Genomic DNA, 18,945 nt, shown 5'->3' with positions numbered 1-18,945 from the left:
AAGGTAACAACATTACCATTCTTGTCAAATAGCTGAACTGGTTGACAAGTTATAATGGTGTCATTTATTCATCATTTAACTAACATTTTCTGCATCCAACAGAGTTACTGCTAGGGGCAGTATAATGTCAAACTGACTGTTTTGAACGTTACCTAAATCTCTCATGGACATCAAGTCTGTCTGGTTTTCCCCATCCAACTCAAAGTGAATAAAAATGGCTCCAGAGCTGTATAGTGACTAAGTGTATTGGCAGCTTTGTGCCGGATATACATCCGCTGCTTCTGCTACTTCCTGCAGCATGATCCTCTTCCAAACAATGTGCAACTCTCAGGAGGATGTGACATGGGAGGTGGGATTCCTTTACATTTAACTCAGGCTCCAGTTTCAGACAATAAGGAAGCTGGTAAATCCTTTAGATGGGAGAAAACAAGAAGACAATTCTATATGGCTAACAACAGTTACAAAAATGCTAACTTGACCCCTATGCCCTGCAAATTATAGGGTGTGAAGATAATAATCTTCTTTTAATATTTTGACAGTTAATAATTTTAGTTTAGCACAGACTCACACAGGGAGCCTCACCAAGGGTGTTAAAATCAACATCACCCTTTGATTCATATTTAAATACATCCTACGACCTCCTTAGTCCTAGATGACGACACAAATATGCAGCTACAGGAAGAGGAAGGGAAGGAAAAGGAAGTTTAAACTAGAGAAAAGTGTCTTACAGAAGTATTATTGTCCCTTAAACTTGAAACTGTAATTTTACCATCACAAACATTGATGTAATTTTTAGGGGATTTTATGAAAAACACTGACACAAATTTGTACCAAATTGTGAAGGTCAATGAGACACGTTTTGTTTATTCTTTACTAATAATATCTAGTAATGTGAGAAAGATTCAAAAGTATGGATACTTTTGCAAGGCGTTTTATGAGGCTGCACTAAATATGATTAAATAAAGCTACAGTTGTATGAAAATAGAACATTTTTCACCTACTTTAAAAGCTACTTTTCGAAATTTATCAACTGAAGAACATATTTTGATTTCCATACTGTTGCTACGAACTTCAGATCCAGGCTTTAGGACCTGGGGGTGCGGGGTATTTTGTTCTCCCACTGCTCCTTCTGGGTGGGACGGCCTAGAAATAGGAGCCCAGGGCAGATTTTTGTTCTCTCCCAGCACAGGAACTCCTTTTCCCAAACTTTTGTTCTCTTCTGTGAGACACTCTGACTTCATGCTCAGAAGGCCGGAGCTTGTGGACTTATGTGAACCCAACTAGACAGCAAACTTGCTGAATTATTCCAAAGGCCTAATAAGGTAAACATAGGGAGTATGGTGGAGGGAGGGAGTGTTGGAGAACAAATGTCCAGACATTTAGTCTGTCTGTCTGCCTGTGCTCTGGTGTTAAAGTTTCTGTTGCACATGTACGGATGGTGTTTGAAACCTGCCGGTGAGAGTGGATGTTGAAGTCTGTAAGCCAGAATAAATGAGCGGGTGGGTGTAGTCATGTGAGATGGCTGCAGCTTTGGATCTGGTTTCATTTAGGAAGCAGGATGTTTCTTCTTCTTCAGTGGTTTTCTGTTTATAAACACATGATAATAATGCTTATGTCTAATCTGGACATAAACGTGTCCAGATCCTTGATATCCATTCAAACCGTTTTTTAAGCCCAGGAAGATGAACTGATAGTTAGACAGTTGTGGTCCAACTTTACCTCTGAAATGGAGATCTTGTGCTAGTCTAAGACAATGCGTCACTTATTCATTTGATATTTAAAGGAAGAGAGTTTAATCTTTAAGTGTCATATGCAGCATTGCGTTTAGATCTCATGAAAGCTGCCAACAACAGTCAGTATCCAAGCTACACCAAAGTTAGAAAAATGTTGCTGAGCAGAAAAAAACCGACCCAGGTGAAGCCAGACATCGCTTCATCTTTTTATTTTGGTTTCAAGGCTTAAATCAGCGTGTCGAAAACATGCCTGGAAGCAGCAGCCTGTTGTCACGCAGCAGATCTATGCTCTCCTTCAGGCTCACAGACGCTGATAGGGAACCAGAGGAAACGCTTTACGGCACAAGTAGCAGCACGCAGCCTCTTTTCCCACACAACACGGAGCCAATCAGATTTAACCACATTCATTCCACTGGAAGATGACATTTGAGACCTGAAATCCAGTGCAGCGCCCAGTCATGAGCGTCTCAGATCAAGTAGACCAGGGTTCTGGTTCAGATAGATCCAAAACTGTCTACGTGGCTGCACAACAATTTCAAGTCTTTTCTGGGAGTTTTCTATATGTAGTTCTGACTTCCAAAAGAATTTCGATGAATTTCAACAAGAAAGGTGAATATTTGAGTTTGTGGTGTATTTTTGTCAATCCACAATGGTCCAAATTATACATACAAGCTCAAATACAAACACATTGTTTTCTTTTAAGTGGTTTTATGTTCACATCAGATTTAAGCCTTAGTAGTTCCTTCATCCAAGAATAACAATTAAAGAAATAGTCACCTACCTAGTCATGCCGTTGCCTTCTTTCGCTATTCAGGATTCAAATCTTGGTTCACAGCTCAGTGTGAGATTTCTCCCATTGACTCAACGGGGCCAATCACCGAACAGAAGGAGAAGTTAGGAAGAATGAGGTAGATTTTTCTGCAGTGTTTTAGAATTGTCGTCTGCCGGTAGTTTAAGCAATGGCAGCCGAGGAAGTGAACAAAGTCGTTCAGTATACCAAATATTGAATTAACATTAAACAGCCGTCTGTTTCAGCTCAACACCTCCCTCTCCTCGCAGTGGAGGATGGTTGTTTATAGTGCAGGCAATTTCCAGAAAGCTTCATAGCATCGAACCGCTGCATTACATGTGTCACAGGCAAACGTTAGCGATTGGATAACATTTTAAACCTCATCAGAGTCCATGTCTCCAGGAAGCAATCTTTTCTCAACAGCAGAGAGCCCAAACCCTCTGTACGTACCAAACCAGACAGTACGAGGGGATGGTCTGCAGAAGTCTATTACCCAGAATTATGCCAAAACTATGGAGAGGGCTACAAACTTTTACTTGCTAACAAACATTTGACTAAACAGTAGTGGGGGTTTGTTCTTCTGTCTGTAGAAGTTTGACACACAATAAAAAAAAACAACAACATAGATAAAATAAATGAGAAAGCGTTTGTTTGTTACACTGATAACTGACTTCATGTTCTTTCCAGGTTTTGTAACAATGTGGCTAACATTCCTGGTGTCCCTGGCCCTTCTGGCCCCTGCGATCTCAGCTGCCACGGCTACAACAGCAGATAAAGTCCTTAGCAACCATGCCACCATTCTGGCTGACAACAGCGCCAATCTGGCTATCAGCCTCTACCAGAACGTGGCAAAGGAAAAAGGAGCAGAGAACATCCTCATCTCCCCCGTGGTGGTGGCCTCCTCCCTGGGTCTGGTGGCTCTCGGGGGAAAGGGCTCCACTGCTTCCCAAGTGAAGACCATCCTGAACGCAGCCAAGGTTCAGGACGAGCAGCTGCACTCCGGTTTGGCAGAACTTCTCACTGAGGTGAGCGACCCGAAAGAGCGCAATGTCACCTGGAAGATTAGCAACCGCCTCTACGGACCGAGCTCCGTCACCTTTGCGGAGGATTTTGTGAAGAGCAGCAAAAAGCATTATAAATGTGACCATTCCAAGATCAACTTCAGAGATAAAAAGAGTGCTGTTAACTCCATCAACGAGTGGGCGGCCAAGTCCACCGGCGGCAAGCTGCCCGAGGTCACCAAAGACGTGGAAAACACTGACGGAGCAATGATCATCAATGCTATGTTTTTCAAACGTAAGTGTGTATCTGTGTGTGGAATTGAACTCTTTCATGTGAAAGAACTGTAAATAAGCCTGGCCTTTCCTCACAGCTCACTGGGATGAGCAGTTCCACCCCACAATGGTGGACAACCGAGGGTTCCTGGTGTCCGGCAGCTACACAGTGGCATTACAGATGATGCACCGCACGGGTGGGTGACAGAGTCTCTGTTTTTCTCTGCTGGCGGGAAAAAATAGACATAAGGAACTTTTGTGCTGTTCACACTACAAAAACTGTGGAAAAACAATTTTTGGTCACTAACTGCTTAGATCGATTCGCAAATTACAGATATGACACAAAACTATTTTACTTAAAGGGATAGTTTTTTGTGTGTTATTGTACATTTCATTAACCCCTATAAAATGTTTGTTGCATTTTCAGCACAAACTGGCAAAAAGAAAAAAAGTATTGGAAACGCTTTGACGCCATCTAGCGGTCAAAGTTATACTCATTTATACCCAAATTTGCTAATTTGTACAGTAAATGTTGATAGAGGAGTAAATGTTGTGATCACTTCCTGAAGGTGGAGTGTCAGAAAGAGCAGGAGGTTTAAAGAGAAAGAGACCCAATTTTAAGGCGTTACATTACAAAGTCAAATGTCTTTTAGTCATATTTGACATATATAGCATTTTTATAACAACTGAAGTTAACATAGTTAATGACTGTACTATAAAATGGCACTATGTGTCTGCAAAACACATAATAATGCCCCTTTAAGAGGTTCCTCAGGGTGTGGTCTAAGAACAGATATTGGATCTCTATCTGTGCCACTGTTTTTTCAGGTCTATTTGACTTCTATGATGACACAACCAATAAACTGTATCTTCTAAGCATGCCTTTGGCTCATAAGAAGTCCACAGTGGTGTTCGTCATGCCCCACCACATGGAGCCTCTGGACAGAGTAGAGAAGATGCTTAGTAAAAAGCAGCTGGACACATGGATGGGAAAAATGAAGCAGACAGCAGTGGCTGTTTCTCTGCCTAAAGTCAGCATGGAAGTTAGTCACAACCTGCAGGTGAAACACGCCACACTTCATGAGGCTTGATTTGGAGAAAATTCATCACTCTCAGATTCTCACCCTTACAGTTTCATCACATCAAATCTTTCTGCTCCTTTTTATTTTCAGAAGCACCTTCAGGACCTGGGCCTCACCGAGGCTGTGGACAAATCCAAAGCTGATCTGTCCAACGTCTCTGGGAAAAAGGATCTCTATCTGTCCGGCGTACTCCATGCTGCTGCCTTGGAATGGGACACTCATGGAAATGAAATTGATACCAGCATCTTTGGCACAGAGAAACTCAAAAACCCAAGGCTGTTTTATGCTGACCACCCGTTCATTTTCCTCATCAAGGACAAGAAAACAAACTCCCTACTGTTCATCGGCCGGATGGTCAGGCCCAAAGGAGAAAAGATGAGAGATGAGTTGTAACTGAATTTGTATGTTCTGGATATGGTTTGATGTTGTATAATTGCAATCCACTGATATAAAATCCATTCCAAAACACAGAATGTGGGAATTGTGTTAGGTATGTTTCCAATTGACAATAAATTACTTAATATTTTTACATAATAGATTGAGAGCAAAAAAATAAAAATACTACAATTTGGATTATTGCGGTCAATTATGGGATATTTGTTAAACTATAATGTCTGAATGGGTTATTTTCAAGATGAAGCATTTCAGTGTTTGTCTTTGGCAAATTCTAAGATTTGAGATAGAAAAAGGCAACAAAGCCATATTTTTTTTCCAAAAGTGGTAACTATATTTTTGTTTCTATTCTTCGCACTGTTGCAGTCTGTTGTTATTTTTTTCATGCTCTCCTGATGCACTTGGAAACAGATGATTCACCTAAATATTCTTCATTTTTTTTAAATAATCTCTTTCGTATTTGAGAAAAAAAGTCTGTGAGGCATTTCCTTCTTTTAAAATAAAAAATGTGAGAAAACAAGTAGCTGTGTTTTGTTTTTTTATCATGTAATTACTTGCATGTGTAATTTTATGTCAGAAATCCCCAATGTGAGGTTTATCCTATTAACACATGGAAAGCAGTAAATAACAGCAATAATATTGATGTTATGTTTTTCTCATTGGAATTATTATTATTATTTGTACATATTAATGTTTCAGTGCCTTTAGCGCCACCTAGCAGCTATATGGTTAAACTACATACGGGTACAGCTGTTCCAACGTGAAACTCCCCTAATTTTATTTTAATCTGAGATAAAATAATATCTAGTAATGTTGCCGTTTTTACATTATTACATAAAAGCTTTATAACAAAATAAACACCAAACGAAATCAACAACAGTTGTGTAAGTTTCAAACTACCCTCACATATGTCTAAATATTGCAAGTGTGGTAATAATACTTTAAAGTAACAACTGGGCTATTAACTGGTTACTTTTGGTGTAGTTTCCATTTTTGTGTTCATGCCTAGATTTTCACTATTACTGTTTTCAACTAGTACGTGTCATATTATATTTTTAGAACCAAATGAATAAAAATTTTATTTTTTTCACAAATATCCTGACTGTACGCGCATGTTTTGCTGTGTTGTTGTTGTTTGCGTGGTAGCGGTCCAATTGAGCTGTTTTTATCTGCCAGTCCGTCTCGAGCTCCAGAGTAGGAGGGCTCTCGCGCACAGCTCTCGCGCACAGCTCTCGCGCACAGCTCGCGCTGTGATGGGACTACAAACCCGTTAGCGCCCTCCGCTTCCTCCTCTTCCATCATGGCTCCCTCGATAGACAGGCAAGGATACTGGGGGCGGCCGACCTCAACGCTGGAATGGTGCGAGGAGAATTATGTCGTCTCTTTCTACATCGCGGAGTTCTGTGAGTAAGACGTTTCTGTCCCTTTTACCGAAAAGCCGCGTGTCCGGGGGTTCATTTTTAAGAGACTTTTCGGCGGTAAGAGTCATACTGTACACGTACAGTCGCCCGTAATAACGTAAACATTGAGACTGGGCATGTACGGCTACACAACTGGAACAATTATTCAGCGTGTCTGAAATACCGCGTTAATTTCGGCTCTGTTTATATGCTAAGTGTTAGCATGTACGGCACCTGACCTGCCATAAAAACTGTATGGTAACAAGGGAAACAGAAACATATTGTGAATGTTGTGAACCTGCTCTCTGACGAATAGTTTTACTAAAGATCGATTCGTGCAGAGCAGCGACAGCTGGGTAATGTGATCATTAGCAAAATCCTAAAACATTTACGGTACTCTTTGTCACAGCAGCTGTGTTGTATTTCAACCAGAGGTGGTCGTAGGCATCTGGAGTCCTGGGCGAAACTAGCCAGGTTGCCCCCCTAAACCCCTCAATGCCCTTTTTCTTTGGTTTTCTTTTAATATTTACTTTAACTTATTTAAAGTCTAATTAAATCTTATTTCTACAATTAGTCCTTGTTTGTAAATTGATATAAGAAAAATCTCTCTAGCCATTTTATAAAAATAAAAATCTTGGGACTCTTGACCTATAGCCCTGTCTGCAGTTTCTGTGGATGTGGTTGGTGAACTAATGCTAATAAATGTTTTAACCTCAAAGGTTTAAACTATTACTTGGTTTCGGCATTACGGGCTTCATGTATACATAAAGTTCTGGTTTAAAAAAAAAAAAGTGTACGGCATGTATTTCTAAGGTTTCATTCGTTTTGTACATATGTTTTAAAATGTATTTATTTTTTTTAGGGATTTTTTCATTCGGCATTGTCTCTATTTTTAAACATGTAGTGTGGCTTAACAGAAAATGTACTTTGTTTTTGCTATAAGTATATCTTTGTAATAAGACATTTATAGGTAAATGAGATACATAAAATAAAAATATATTACTGCATTTGACTGCAGCGGACGTCCGTCTAGTCAGGATTCGGTATCCACAGATTCATCTATTTGCAGATATGTACTTACTAATTAATTTTTAAAAAGGGTGCAGTTCCATCATTTCGCACTCCAGTAACACTAATTGGTACCCTCCAGTTCAGTAGGTGGCAGAAGCTAAGCTAAAGTTTGTTTACGAGCAGCAAAGAGAAAGTATGGCAGAGCAAGTATAACCTCACCAGAAATTAGCGTTGGCTACTGCGACTCACAACAGAGCAGATAGTTCATAAATTAAGTTTATCATGCGTTTGTTAGGTAATTCCTTGGGCTCAATGTCTAAACCTGCCTCTGGTTTTAAGTTAGTTAGGGTGCGTGATTCTCAGTCACATCTTTAAAGCTGATCAAACATTCCTTCAGCTCTGTTTGAGTCTTCTTGTTTGGTCTAACGACAAAAACTGGTTCCTCGAGCACCATTATCTAAGTTGTAAACAGTGCTCCTATCAGACCATTTAAACAGCTGCCATGTCAGCAGGACGATGCAACGATATGGCAAAAGCTGCACTTTTACTCACACGCGCACAAACATCTCAGCAGCATTTAACATCGCAGGGATCGTTTATTTAAATAGCACTCGTCAATGCGTATATTGCGTATGAGAATAAAGAAAGGGAAAATAATTAGTTAAAATGTGCAGAGTTAATAGGTTGATCCAGGTAAACTGGTTTATGTCTGCCTGAAGCAACAACTTTTTTCAGAGAGAAGTCAGGCCAGCTGGGTCAGAGTTCAGACCTCCTTTGTAGCGACAATCAGCAGAATATTGCTGACAGGTTTTCTAAATCTTTACGCCACCAACAACACACCTGCTGAATGCCGACAGTTGAGGCTTTTGTTTGCATAAATAACACACGCTGGCCCCGCAGAGGTGGTGGTTGTCAGCTGCAGGAGAATGGCTTGGCATTTAAACGACCCTTGTTCAGGTTTCAGTGGCCGGAATGCGGCTTTGTTCCTGGAGCGGCCGGAACGTTCAACCCACATCTGAGGCGTCACGTTAGTGGATTATCTCTGTGACGGCGGAGCGAAGCGTGGCCGCTGTGAGGGACATCGCAGCGCACATGCCATTCAGATATTTGCACTTGTCGTTGAAATGTTTAAACAGCGCGCCCACAGTGACGCGCTGCAGCGTGCTCAGGGTTTGTTCGCGTTTATTATCCGTTGCCTCAGAGCATGCATGCATTTTAAAATGGCACATGCCTTAACTTTTATGTTCAAATTCTGGGTCATCTCTGATTCTTTCCACAATCGGCGCCTCTCATTGCACCACTTTTGTCATTTCTTAAATTTTTAGGATTGATTATAAAGTTGAGCATGAAGTGAAACAACCACTAAAGGACTATTTTTGTTTCTCTCCCACTTTTTCCACATCGATTCCTAGTCTAATGTAAGGAAATGTTACATTAATGCAATAAATAATGTCTTTTAGATGGAGTTATTTCAGTCTAATCAGGCTGTCTTAGTTTATAAAAGCTAGCTGACCCAAACAGCATGTACAATAAAAATTAGTGTGAATACTGTGTCAGACCAATTTCAATATATGGAGAATTAATTTGATTAATGCTGCGCTGTTACAAATTACTCATATTTTTTATCACATTTAAATGTTTCAGATCTTTGAGCTAAATTTTGTATCAAAGATAACCTGAAAAAAACTAAAATGCACTTTTAAAATGATGATTTACATTTTGAAGACGGATTGCTCCTCTCAGTGAATCATAATTTAATTGTAACTAAACATTAAAAAACAAACAAACAAAATTAAGCTCCATTTCACCAGTTACTCCCTGATTATTTCTACATCTCTATGTCATTCTCTTATCTGAAGATAAAAAACAAACGGGATTGCAGACCTAATCCAGTCTGGAATTAGGTCTGCAAAGACTTTGGGGTTTCAGTGAGAGCAAGTATCTGCAAACAGGGAGAACAGGTGGTAAGGGGGCGCTAACGCTTCCTTGTGGTACCAAAATCACTGAAGGCTCATCAACGACTCAACCAGGAAGTCACAGAAAACCCAGAGCAACATCCACAGCAGGGCTTCCCAACCTGTTGTTAATATAGAACTTTTTCACAAAATAATGGTCGCCTTGTTCCTTGCACTTCTGCACAGGAATTAGATTTCAGCGTTTAGCAGCTTATCCAGGCTTGCTCTAATTGCTACAATGAGCTGAATTCTACAACTTGCCTTTTCGCCATTATCCTTCTAGACGAGACTTAATTCCCTTCTAAGTCATGTTGCAAGCCTGAGCACATATAGAGTAGTTTTCTAGTTTTTTTTATCAATTCTGGGTGTGAAGGTTTGTGGACAACTTCCCATTAATTCTGCTCTCCAGCAGAAAATCATCAAGGAGAATGTCCTGCCATCAGTTTTTGACCTTACGCTTATTATTGCAGGAGGATAATAATCTGAAGCACATCAGCAAAAACAAACAAGGAAAAAGAGATATTTCAGAGTAACCTATTCATAGTAGAAAACCTTAGCGATATTGCTTAAAAATAGAATATCCAAAATTTGATTTCCAATTTTTATCAAATTTTCTTGCTCGTTTTTTTTTTTTTTTTCTAAAAAAGTACAAATTACAGAAAATATCTTGGCTTTTAAACTAGCTTTTATTTCTATCCTTCCTTCTGTGAGTTGACCTGAACACAGAGTTGAAATAAATAGACGCTGTCATATAAAAAAGATGGTGGTTCTTGGGTGAGCTAGCATCACTCTGAGCTGTGGAAATCCAAGGAGTTCATTGTTGAAAAAAACAAAATCCAGATATTCCAAAAATATATCTTCACAAACAGAAAATTTGATTAATTGATAAAAATCAATTTATCACTCATGCCAAAGTCGAAGTCTGGAATAAATCTGAATGCGTTGCTTCGGTGTTGTTTGTGTTTTATATTTATTAGGTTCTCTTTATCGGAAATTGGAATTTGTTTGATGATGTGAAATATTTAACTGACAACAACAACAGCAAAAGAGAAATCGTCTGTTACTCAGCACTATAGATGATACATTTGTACATTTTTTATAAAAGTAAAAACTGAAAAGTAATATACTATACTAGTAGTACCTAAGTGCATGGGTTAAACATCAGGGTTTCTCCCAGTGTATTATAAGCCTGGCGGGCCACCAGGCTAAGCATTGCTTATTTAAGTCTTTTTAAAATGTTTGCATTTCTAAGGCTATACAGTTGGTGTTCAGGTATTAATCTTCCAATCTTTCAATAACACATAATTATCAAGTGATATTTTCAAATTTTCTTGACAACTTGAAACATTTTTTAACTCAAAAACACGACGAACTGCTGGATGAATGACTGCCCCAGCACCCGATCACTGGGCTTAGCAAGTTTTCTGGGGGAAACCTTGAACATACATGACTGTGATTATTACTAAAATCACATTGCCTGTGGTTCTGATAATGTTAAAGCAGTACAACAAGCAGGTACAACACGGACACCAAGTCAGTCAAAGGTAATTCTACAACAAGAAGTGTAAGCACAGAAATAGATTGAAACCTTCCATATTGAGTTCTGTACCAGCCACATGTGCTACAGAATCAAACAGACCCATTGTCCCACTTAGGCGTGGACTGTGAAGCAAGTTCAACAAATGACGGTTCGTTATCTGACTGCTGTAAGCCTAATAAAAGCAACCCTCCTGAGTTGACCCAGGAAGGTGACTGCTTTGCCAACTCAGCAACTAGCTGTGTTCCCACTGAAAGACAGCAGAGGCCCATTAAAGAGCGCTAAGAGGCTTAGAGGTGCCGAATTATTGCAGGAATCAGTGGATTCTGCAGGAAATGTGAACAAATAAACGTTGAAGGGTCTGATGCTTGATTGAGTCAGTGCTTATAACGTAGCATTCCTGTTTCACGCAGTGTTACAGAGCCATAAAAACATTATCTGTTTAGTCTTAGAAACAACGACAGGGTTATGTTACCTTAATGAGCCTCTGCTGGAGATAAACAGTTTGTTCTGCTTGATACGTCTGATGGTGCACCTGCGTTTTATTCAGGTCGTTGTTGCTTTGTCCGACTGGTGGAGTTTTGATAACGTCATCTAGTGGCGTCTGTTTTTATCTACAGATGTTCATCATGAGCCGCATGTTTATGTTCACCGCAAGAACACAAAAGCTTACCACGTAATTTTGGTTTCCAGTGCAAATATCTTAGTACACTTGAAATAAGATAAAACTAACTTATAGATAACTTTTTACCAAGATAGAGGAACTTGTTTTAAGTCGATGATTGCTTAACATTGATGAAAAAGTATTTGTTCCATTGGCAGATTATTTTACTTACATCATGGGAAAAAATATCTCATTATAAGTGAAATAAGCTGCTAACTGAACAAGTACTTTTTCGTCAATATTAAGGAATTATTTACTCAAACAAACTCCCAAGAAGTTACTTTTTCCAAAAAAAAGTAACTTTTTCTACTGAAAAAGCTACTTGAATGTTAGTTTTGTCTTATTTCAAGTGTACTGAGATATTTGCAGTAGAAACAAAACCAAAAATACTTGGTAGGATTTTGTGGTGTTGAGCTGTTTAGAATTTGATATTTAGTCAGGCCACATGCATTTATAGTGTTGCAAAGTCACTTTGTAAAGGAACAGTTTGGCCATGCTAGAAGTTTGATAAGGTTGGATATCTTTGTCATCTTTTATCTGAACTTCAACTTAAAAATAAACTTGTGAAGTTAAAAGAAGTGATAGAAAATGCAAATATTTGGCCAACTTGAGTCAAATTAGGAATCAACAGGAAAAGCCTGAACGTGGTGGAAACCTAATTAGTAACCTTGAAACCGGATTGAACACATCCTGTTTTGTACTGTGGGCCCTTTTTAAACCAACAGGAAGACTTTAAACAAAGCAGGAGTAGAGTACCATCTAGAAGTAGCAGCTCAATAAGAGAAGTAGTTGCAGATGTTTCAATCTAAAGTCAGAACCACTGACTTGTTTTCTTCTGTTTGAACAGGGAACACTGTCAGCAACCTGATAATGATTCTTCCTCCCATATATGGAGCCGTCCAGACGTTCCGGGACGGCCTGGAGTTTCGTTATATCTGCTCGTTTCTTGGTCTTTCAGGTGAGCCGATGCTTCTGCTGGTCACGCCGCTCATACAACAGGATGTTAAAACGTCTTTCCGTTTCTTTCTGTGTGTCCGCGGGACGCAGCCGTAGGTGTCGGTTCCTGGTGCTTCCACATGACGCTGCTGTATGAGATGCAGGTGGGATACGCAGCCGTTTCATCCTCTCACACTCCAGACATCCACAGACAAGCTTTCTTGTTCTCAATATTATATTATTATTTATGTTTTCTTTCTGCTCTTTTGCAGCTGCTGGACGAGTTGCCAATGATTTACAGTACATGTGTGTTTGTGTACTGTCTGTAAGTGGTTCAGATTTTATTTTATTTTTTTCTTTTGGTGCATTTAAGGTCCTTTACCGATGAGTTGGTTTTCAAAGCTGGTCTAAAATGCTCAGTAACATTTTATGTAAATTAATTATTAGGGTTAGCAATAATTCTGCCACAGAAGGAAATACATAATTTTTAGCGTTTTTCCTGATTGAATATATGTTCTCTAATTAGAGTTTTTTCTAATTGTTTCCCTTGTTTTGCTACTGCAGTAAAAAAGGATTTCATTTAAGTTCATTTTTATTTTTACCAAGGCAGCCAATTTGTCCACGCCTGTATAATGTGACACAGGGCTGTAAAAAGACCTGTTGAATCCAATTTCAAGTGAATGCCTCACTGCTACAGGGAACTACAATGTTCCAGCCATGTGTGTACTTCATGAACCACTTTCTTTCAGCGTCACCTTTTAACGCAGCTTAAGCTGAAGCTAAAAGACGGGACATATTTCTTTTGTTCAGGTACGAGTGCTTCAAGCAAGAGAACAGCATCAGTGTGTTTCCTATCGTGTTGTTGATAATCTTCAGCGTCTCGGTCACGTTGGTGAGTGCCTGCAAGTACTTTAAAAGTTGCTTACTGTAAACATAGTAAACAAAAACAGTCATATCCTCTCGTTCTTTGTATATCTTGTTCAGGTGTACCTACAGTGGAAAGAGCCAGTGTTTCACCAGGTAAGGTGTTTATCTGCCCTTGTTTGCTAGCAGGGTGCAGTAGGTCACCTTTAACTTATGTAAACACTGGACCCGCCCACACAGCAGGCGCGCTCTAGATGGTAGATGCTGATTGGTAGGCAGTATATACACGGTTCAGTGCATTTTTGGTATTCTTCCATCATAAGAACTTTTTTTTTTTACTTTGTTTTAATTTGTTTGCTTTTCTTATGTTTACGAACTTCAAAGAGTAGCTGCTACAGAACTGACTGGAGATTTGGTTTGATTATTTTCAATAATATAGGTAATATAGGTACATTCAGTCCCTGGATCAATTGCACAACATTAAAACCACTTGAAAATGGTCAAGGTTATTTAGGAATTTTTATCTTAGACTTAGTTGGTAGTTGAAAATACAAACGTTTAAATCCCCTTGGAGTAAGCAATTAAGCAATTGATGGGTAAAATCAAAATTTGTTTGATAATTTCCATTCTAATGATTTGTATATTTTTGAAGGACAGGTTTGTGTATATATTATTTATTAGTCTTTGAAAGGGCAAACTTGCATTACTATTTCATTATTGATATATTACTTGAAAATGCTTCCAAAACAACAATATTATTATTTATAGCAATAATTATTGCGACAATTTGTCATCCAGCAAAATTTGTTAGCGTCACAGGCCAACTTTGGAGTTGTTTTAAATATGTAGACAATCCACTACCTGCGTTGTCTGTTGGGATTGCCCCTCTCCTCTGGTTCACCGGGGTTGTTCTGTGCGCACTAAGTTCTTCCATTTAGGTCCCTACTGCTTCTACAAACGACCTTGTCACTTAAAAAAAAAAAACACTCAACCAATTTTTGGCAATAAATTAATGTTTTTTAGGGTTTCAAACATTACCTGTTTCAAAAACCTCTGGAATGTAATGTCACAAATGAGCAGGCGCTGCTCCTCTGATCCCAGCACAGCCCAGCCTGTTACTTGGCAACCCCTGTCACCAAGAAACCGCACCTGGGCTGCTAGAAAATACAAGAGTTTTATTTTTGATGTACCATGCAGAAACCGCTTGCTGGATTCTTGTTGATTGTGCAGGAGGCTCCACCTCTGCTTTTCAAAGATGCACGGTTGCATAACAGTTCATCTGTTTGCAGCCGTTTTCACGTAAGAGCTTAAAGATTGAGTTGGGCGGCGTGGCCAGCAGCAGCTAATTTGGATTTACACGTTAATCTGGTTTTTCTGACCTTTGTAAAAAAAAAAATTAAAGCTAATTTTAAAACTTTTTTTCTTTATAAATACAGAAGTAAACAAATTGCTTAGTTTTTCTGCCTTCCAGGCCAGGTGATGCACTTTCCTGAACTGGTGTTACTTGCATTCCTCCACCAATTAGTCTGCAGGATATTTATTTACCCGGTAAGCAGAAGTGAAACTGCTGACACTTTGGTTTTTCCTTTCACACGTTCAGTAAGCCAAATGAAAACACATTAAAAAGACGGTTTTCTCCCCAGCAAAACTTCTCTTGGCGTAACTCTTTAAACTGTAGCAAACATTTGCTTATGGACTGTTTTAGATCTAAGTACGGATCCTCTTTTCAGGTCATGTATGGTGCCCTGGTAGCTTGCCTGGTGATGCGTTCTGTCTTCATTGTTACCTGGTAAGTAACACCAGTCATGTGAAGGGAATAGTTCAGACGTATTCAATAAAGCGGCGTCCTGATGAAAGGCTGTTCGGCCCTGTGTTTTCAGGGTGTACCCGTGGCTCAGGGGCCTGTGTTACACCTCTTTAGGGATCTTTATGTTGGGATTCCTGCTGTGGAACATCGACAACATTTTCTGTGACTCGTTAAGGTGAGCAGAACAGAAGAAGGTGAGCAAAGTTCGAGTTTTAGGAATGTCATGTTGACAGTAAAAAAGACAAGTGAAATATCACAGATTTCATCAAATTGATCACTTAGATGCAAAAGAATAGTAATAATTTTTTTTTTTTTTAAATATCCAAGAAGTGTAGACATTTTTAAGATTATAAATTAAACTGAGTAAAATTCTTTTGGATATATTTGTTGAAAGAGTAGGTTTTTTTTCTTTTCCTAACCCAGAGCCAGTAGACAAGTGCTGCCCCCTGGTGTTGGAGTGGTGACACAATTCCATGCTTGGTGGCACATTTTCACAGGTCTTGGTTCCTACCTGCACATTCTCTTCAGGTAAGATCCTTAGTCTGTGTCAGCAAAGTGCTCGGTTATGATGACTTACGATGCCTGCATCCCTCCAGCTTGCAGATCAGATCCACCTACCTCAAGTATAGACCAAAAGTGAAGGTATGCCAATATTGTTACTTTTATGGGATAATCTTTGAAGAGATTATGAAATGTTTGTAGCTTGACACTCTTGAGTCCTCACCTGTTGCTGGATGTTCCCTTTGTTCAGTTTCTGTGTGGCGTCTGGCCCACTTTGCACATTGAACCACAGAAGACGAGCTGAAGTGAGAAGATGAGGAGCAGCTTAAGGATGGTGACTGCCGAACCAGGCACTAGTGGCAGAAACCTGCCTGTGTCACCTTGCTACTGCTGGGAACTTGGCCCACAGGCAAGCAGCTGGTGTTCCACAGGGCACCAACCTAGGGACCATTTGGTTCTGAGCTGTGGAAAATGACTAAGTATAGCACTGAATTATTTCAAGAAACTGAAGATTCTTTCCATTGATTATAATTTATTAGATTCGTATGTTTAGGAGATAGGCACCAGCACCCCTGCTGACCCCACTAGGAACAAGGGTGTACAGAAAATGGATGGATGAATGAATAGTATGTTTAAGTTATTTTTAAGTGGGTAGTTTCTTTTTTTCTCTTTATTTTATTTTTTTCAAACAACCATTTTCAGTGAGTGAATGATTCAGCCCACTTTAGTGGCAATTATATAAGGAGTTATAAAGGTTTCATTGTAAAATTAATTGAACAGCTGTAATTAATTCAGTTTTTGACCAATCAAGTAAATAATCAAATATGAGCCAAAATATATTTATGGCCCCATTCAAATGAGATAATATCATTGCTTAGGCTTAGTTTCTTAAGAATCTAAATCGGTTTATTGTATAGTTTTAGAAAAGAAAAAAATAAAACAAACTTAAAGTGCAAGTGACCGTGTTTTAATCTAATGAGGAAAGTAAAAATTCAAATTTTACTTGAATTTTCCACAAAATTACATGCCATAACTGGAATTCAGATGCAGGTTTTTTTTCTTTTTAATCCTAATTTACTTTATTGCCAAAGTTGCACATGTTCGCTTGTATTTAGTTGTGATCCAATGTGTGAAATGTATTACTGGTTTACCTTGCAATGTTTTAATGAAAGCTTGTAACACTGAATTGTAGCGTTCAGGCTCACAATAAGAAACAATAACATATAGCTACATACAGTTATGTATTAATTTGGGATGTCCTGATCAGGATGTTTGTTCCCAATACCAAACCAATCGTTTAATAACGATCAGCAGATTCTGACGACATGTCACCCAAAATGTGCAGTTTTGTCATTTCTTAGTAGCAAATTTATTCCGTTTTGATACGTCTTGTTGATTATTTCCATCTGCTGACAGAGACAGACAGGAAGCTGCTACAGCCTCTCTATCTGTTTGTGAATATTAATATAAACAGAAAACCAAGATCTGATGAACAGGTTTGAGGATGCAAACTATATTGCTGCAGCTGGCATAAAATTCTTCAGGAACTCCAAAAACTGTCATTTCTAACACTGCCATAATCAGAAATATGTAATATCTGGATCAGATTGGGACATCCCTTGTAGAAAATGAATGAGGTGCATTATTTCAGCAGGAAAATAGCTAATTTTCCATTAGCAATGAGATCAATCAATCCATTTTACTCACTTTATATAAATAAACTTAAAAGTTTTTTTGCTTAGTTACCACAACAACGCTTCTAAAGACCGTCGACCATAGTCAAAATCCAATTATTACAACTGAACAAGATTTCACTTTTATCACAAGCCTGAGCAGCATTTACTAAAAGAGAGACAAGAAATCTCATCACATGACTGAACGCAACACTTTAACATCACTGACTGTGCTGCATTTTACTTCAAACACTTATTTATTGCATTCTTTTCTGTTATTTATTGCTTTTAGTCATCACAGCTCATCCAGATGACTGCACAGAGGAGTATGAGTAGTTTGTGATTCAACCACTGGATGGCGCACCTTTCCAGCTCATTGCGGAACATGCGGCCTAAAACCTTCCTACTGCAGAACCGCAGGAATCGTTGCCTCTGCTTTCATGTCTTAGATTTTGTGTTCAACTAAGGGCTTTTAGTGTTTTTTTGTTACTGTGAAGCGGTGCAGACGCATTAGCATCAAAAACTGAACATCTGGAATATGCACATTTTAGCCATTAGGAGTTACGTTTGTGTAATCTGAGGCAGCACACGACGCATCACTTCGTTCTTCACGATACACACATGCAGTTGGGTTTTTTTCAGTGTTAAAAACATCCATAAGCACAATATATGAAACATAAGTATTAGCCTCCTCCAGGTGTCTTTGTGAGTCTTTGCTCTGTGTTATCTCGAAGTCACTGCTCATCAGTAAGAACTGAGCAGATCTCAGAGAGGGTGCCTTATTGTTATCACTGCAGTGTAACCCAAGTTGCCTTGATATTTGTGATAAACCTCTCATTTCATCCGGTGTATTCGCCCTTCCCCTCCGGTTATCAGCCACCGACGCCTCAGAAGGACCAACGTTTACGGCTTTAAATGTTAAGTCTGTGCCTGACTCTTTGGCCTCCCATCCAGATCACGTGTGGAACTTCCACTCTGTTCCGTGTCCATTTTGCCTGTATAAAGATCTCATCCTGTAACGGTTTCTGTGTTTATGGCCAGAACACCAAACTCTGCCAACAGTTTTGTTGTAATTTGATCAGTCTTTGTTGATGTCAAATAAAGAATATTGTGTCAAACTCTCTTGAAATCCTGTGACTCGAGTTGTTGGGCGCCTTACAGGAGATATTGCAATGTTGGTTACCCAACGCTGGATGTTGGTAGTGATTTCACAGTGGATAGCAAAAAACAGGAAGTATTTGCAGAAACTCTATATAGCAAAAAACACTTCCACTCAAAACGTTGCAGCTAAAGCAGGACTGAGGTGACCTAAAGAGATTACAGCG

At 39.1% G+C, this 18,945-nt stretch overlaps 2 protein-coding genes across 3 annotated transcripts; both read left to right on the top strand.

Annotated features, from left to right (window-relative positions):
* Positions 1-1,135: 1,135 nt before the first annotated feature.
* On the top strand, positions 1,136-5,792 carry serpinh1a (serpin peptidase inhibitor, clade H (heat shock protein 47), member 1a). Its single transcript, XM_032576544.1, has 5 exons — positions 1,136-1,322; positions 3,211-3,819; positions 3,896-3,994; positions 4,626-4,858; positions 4,970-5,792. Exons 2-5 carry the CDS (start codon positions 3,222-3,224, stop codon positions 5,270-5,272), a joined length of 1,233 nt encoding a protein of 410 aa, XP_032432435.1. The 5' UTR covers positions 1,136-1,322; positions 3,211-3,221; the 3' UTR covers positions 5,273-5,792.
* Positions 5,793-6,515: 723 nt separating this feature from the next.
* acer3 (alkaline ceramidase 3) lies at positions 6,516-18,743 on the top strand. Of its 2 annotated transcripts, XR_004340987.1 has the most exons (12): positions 6,516-6,675; positions 12,687-12,797; positions 12,887-12,939; positions 13,048-13,100; positions 13,586-13,667; positions 13,760-13,795; positions 15,370-15,428; positions 15,520-15,621; positions 15,870-15,974; positions 16,043-16,088; positions 16,198-16,356; positions 17,913-18,743. XR_004340987.1 is itself a non-coding variant. In XM_032576543.1 (11 exons), the coding sequence occupies exons 1-11, from the start codon at positions 6,573-6,575 to the stop codon at positions 16,249-16,251; spliced, it is 804 nt and encodes a 267-aa protein (XP_032432434.1). In that variant the 5' UTR covers positions 6,516-6,572; the 3' UTR covers positions 16,252-18,743. The 2 variants fall into 2 exon arrangements, 1 of the variants encoding a protein (XP_032432434.1); XM_032576543.1 differs by having other exon boundaries at positions 16,198-18,743.
* Positions 18,744-18,945: the final 202 nt, after the last annotated feature.

This window comes from Xiphophorus hellerii, chromosome 11 (assembly GCF_003331165.1).
Source record: "Xiphophorus hellerii strain 12219 chromosome 11, Xiphophorus_hellerii-4.1, whole genome shotgun sequence".
Lineage (NCBI taxonomy): Eukaryota > Metazoa > Chordata > Actinopteri > Cyprinodontiformes > Poeciliidae > Xiphophorus > Xiphophorus hellerii.
The sequence above is the reverse complement of the archived record's forward strand: the minus strand, read 5'-3'. Positions and strand labels throughout refer to the sequence as shown.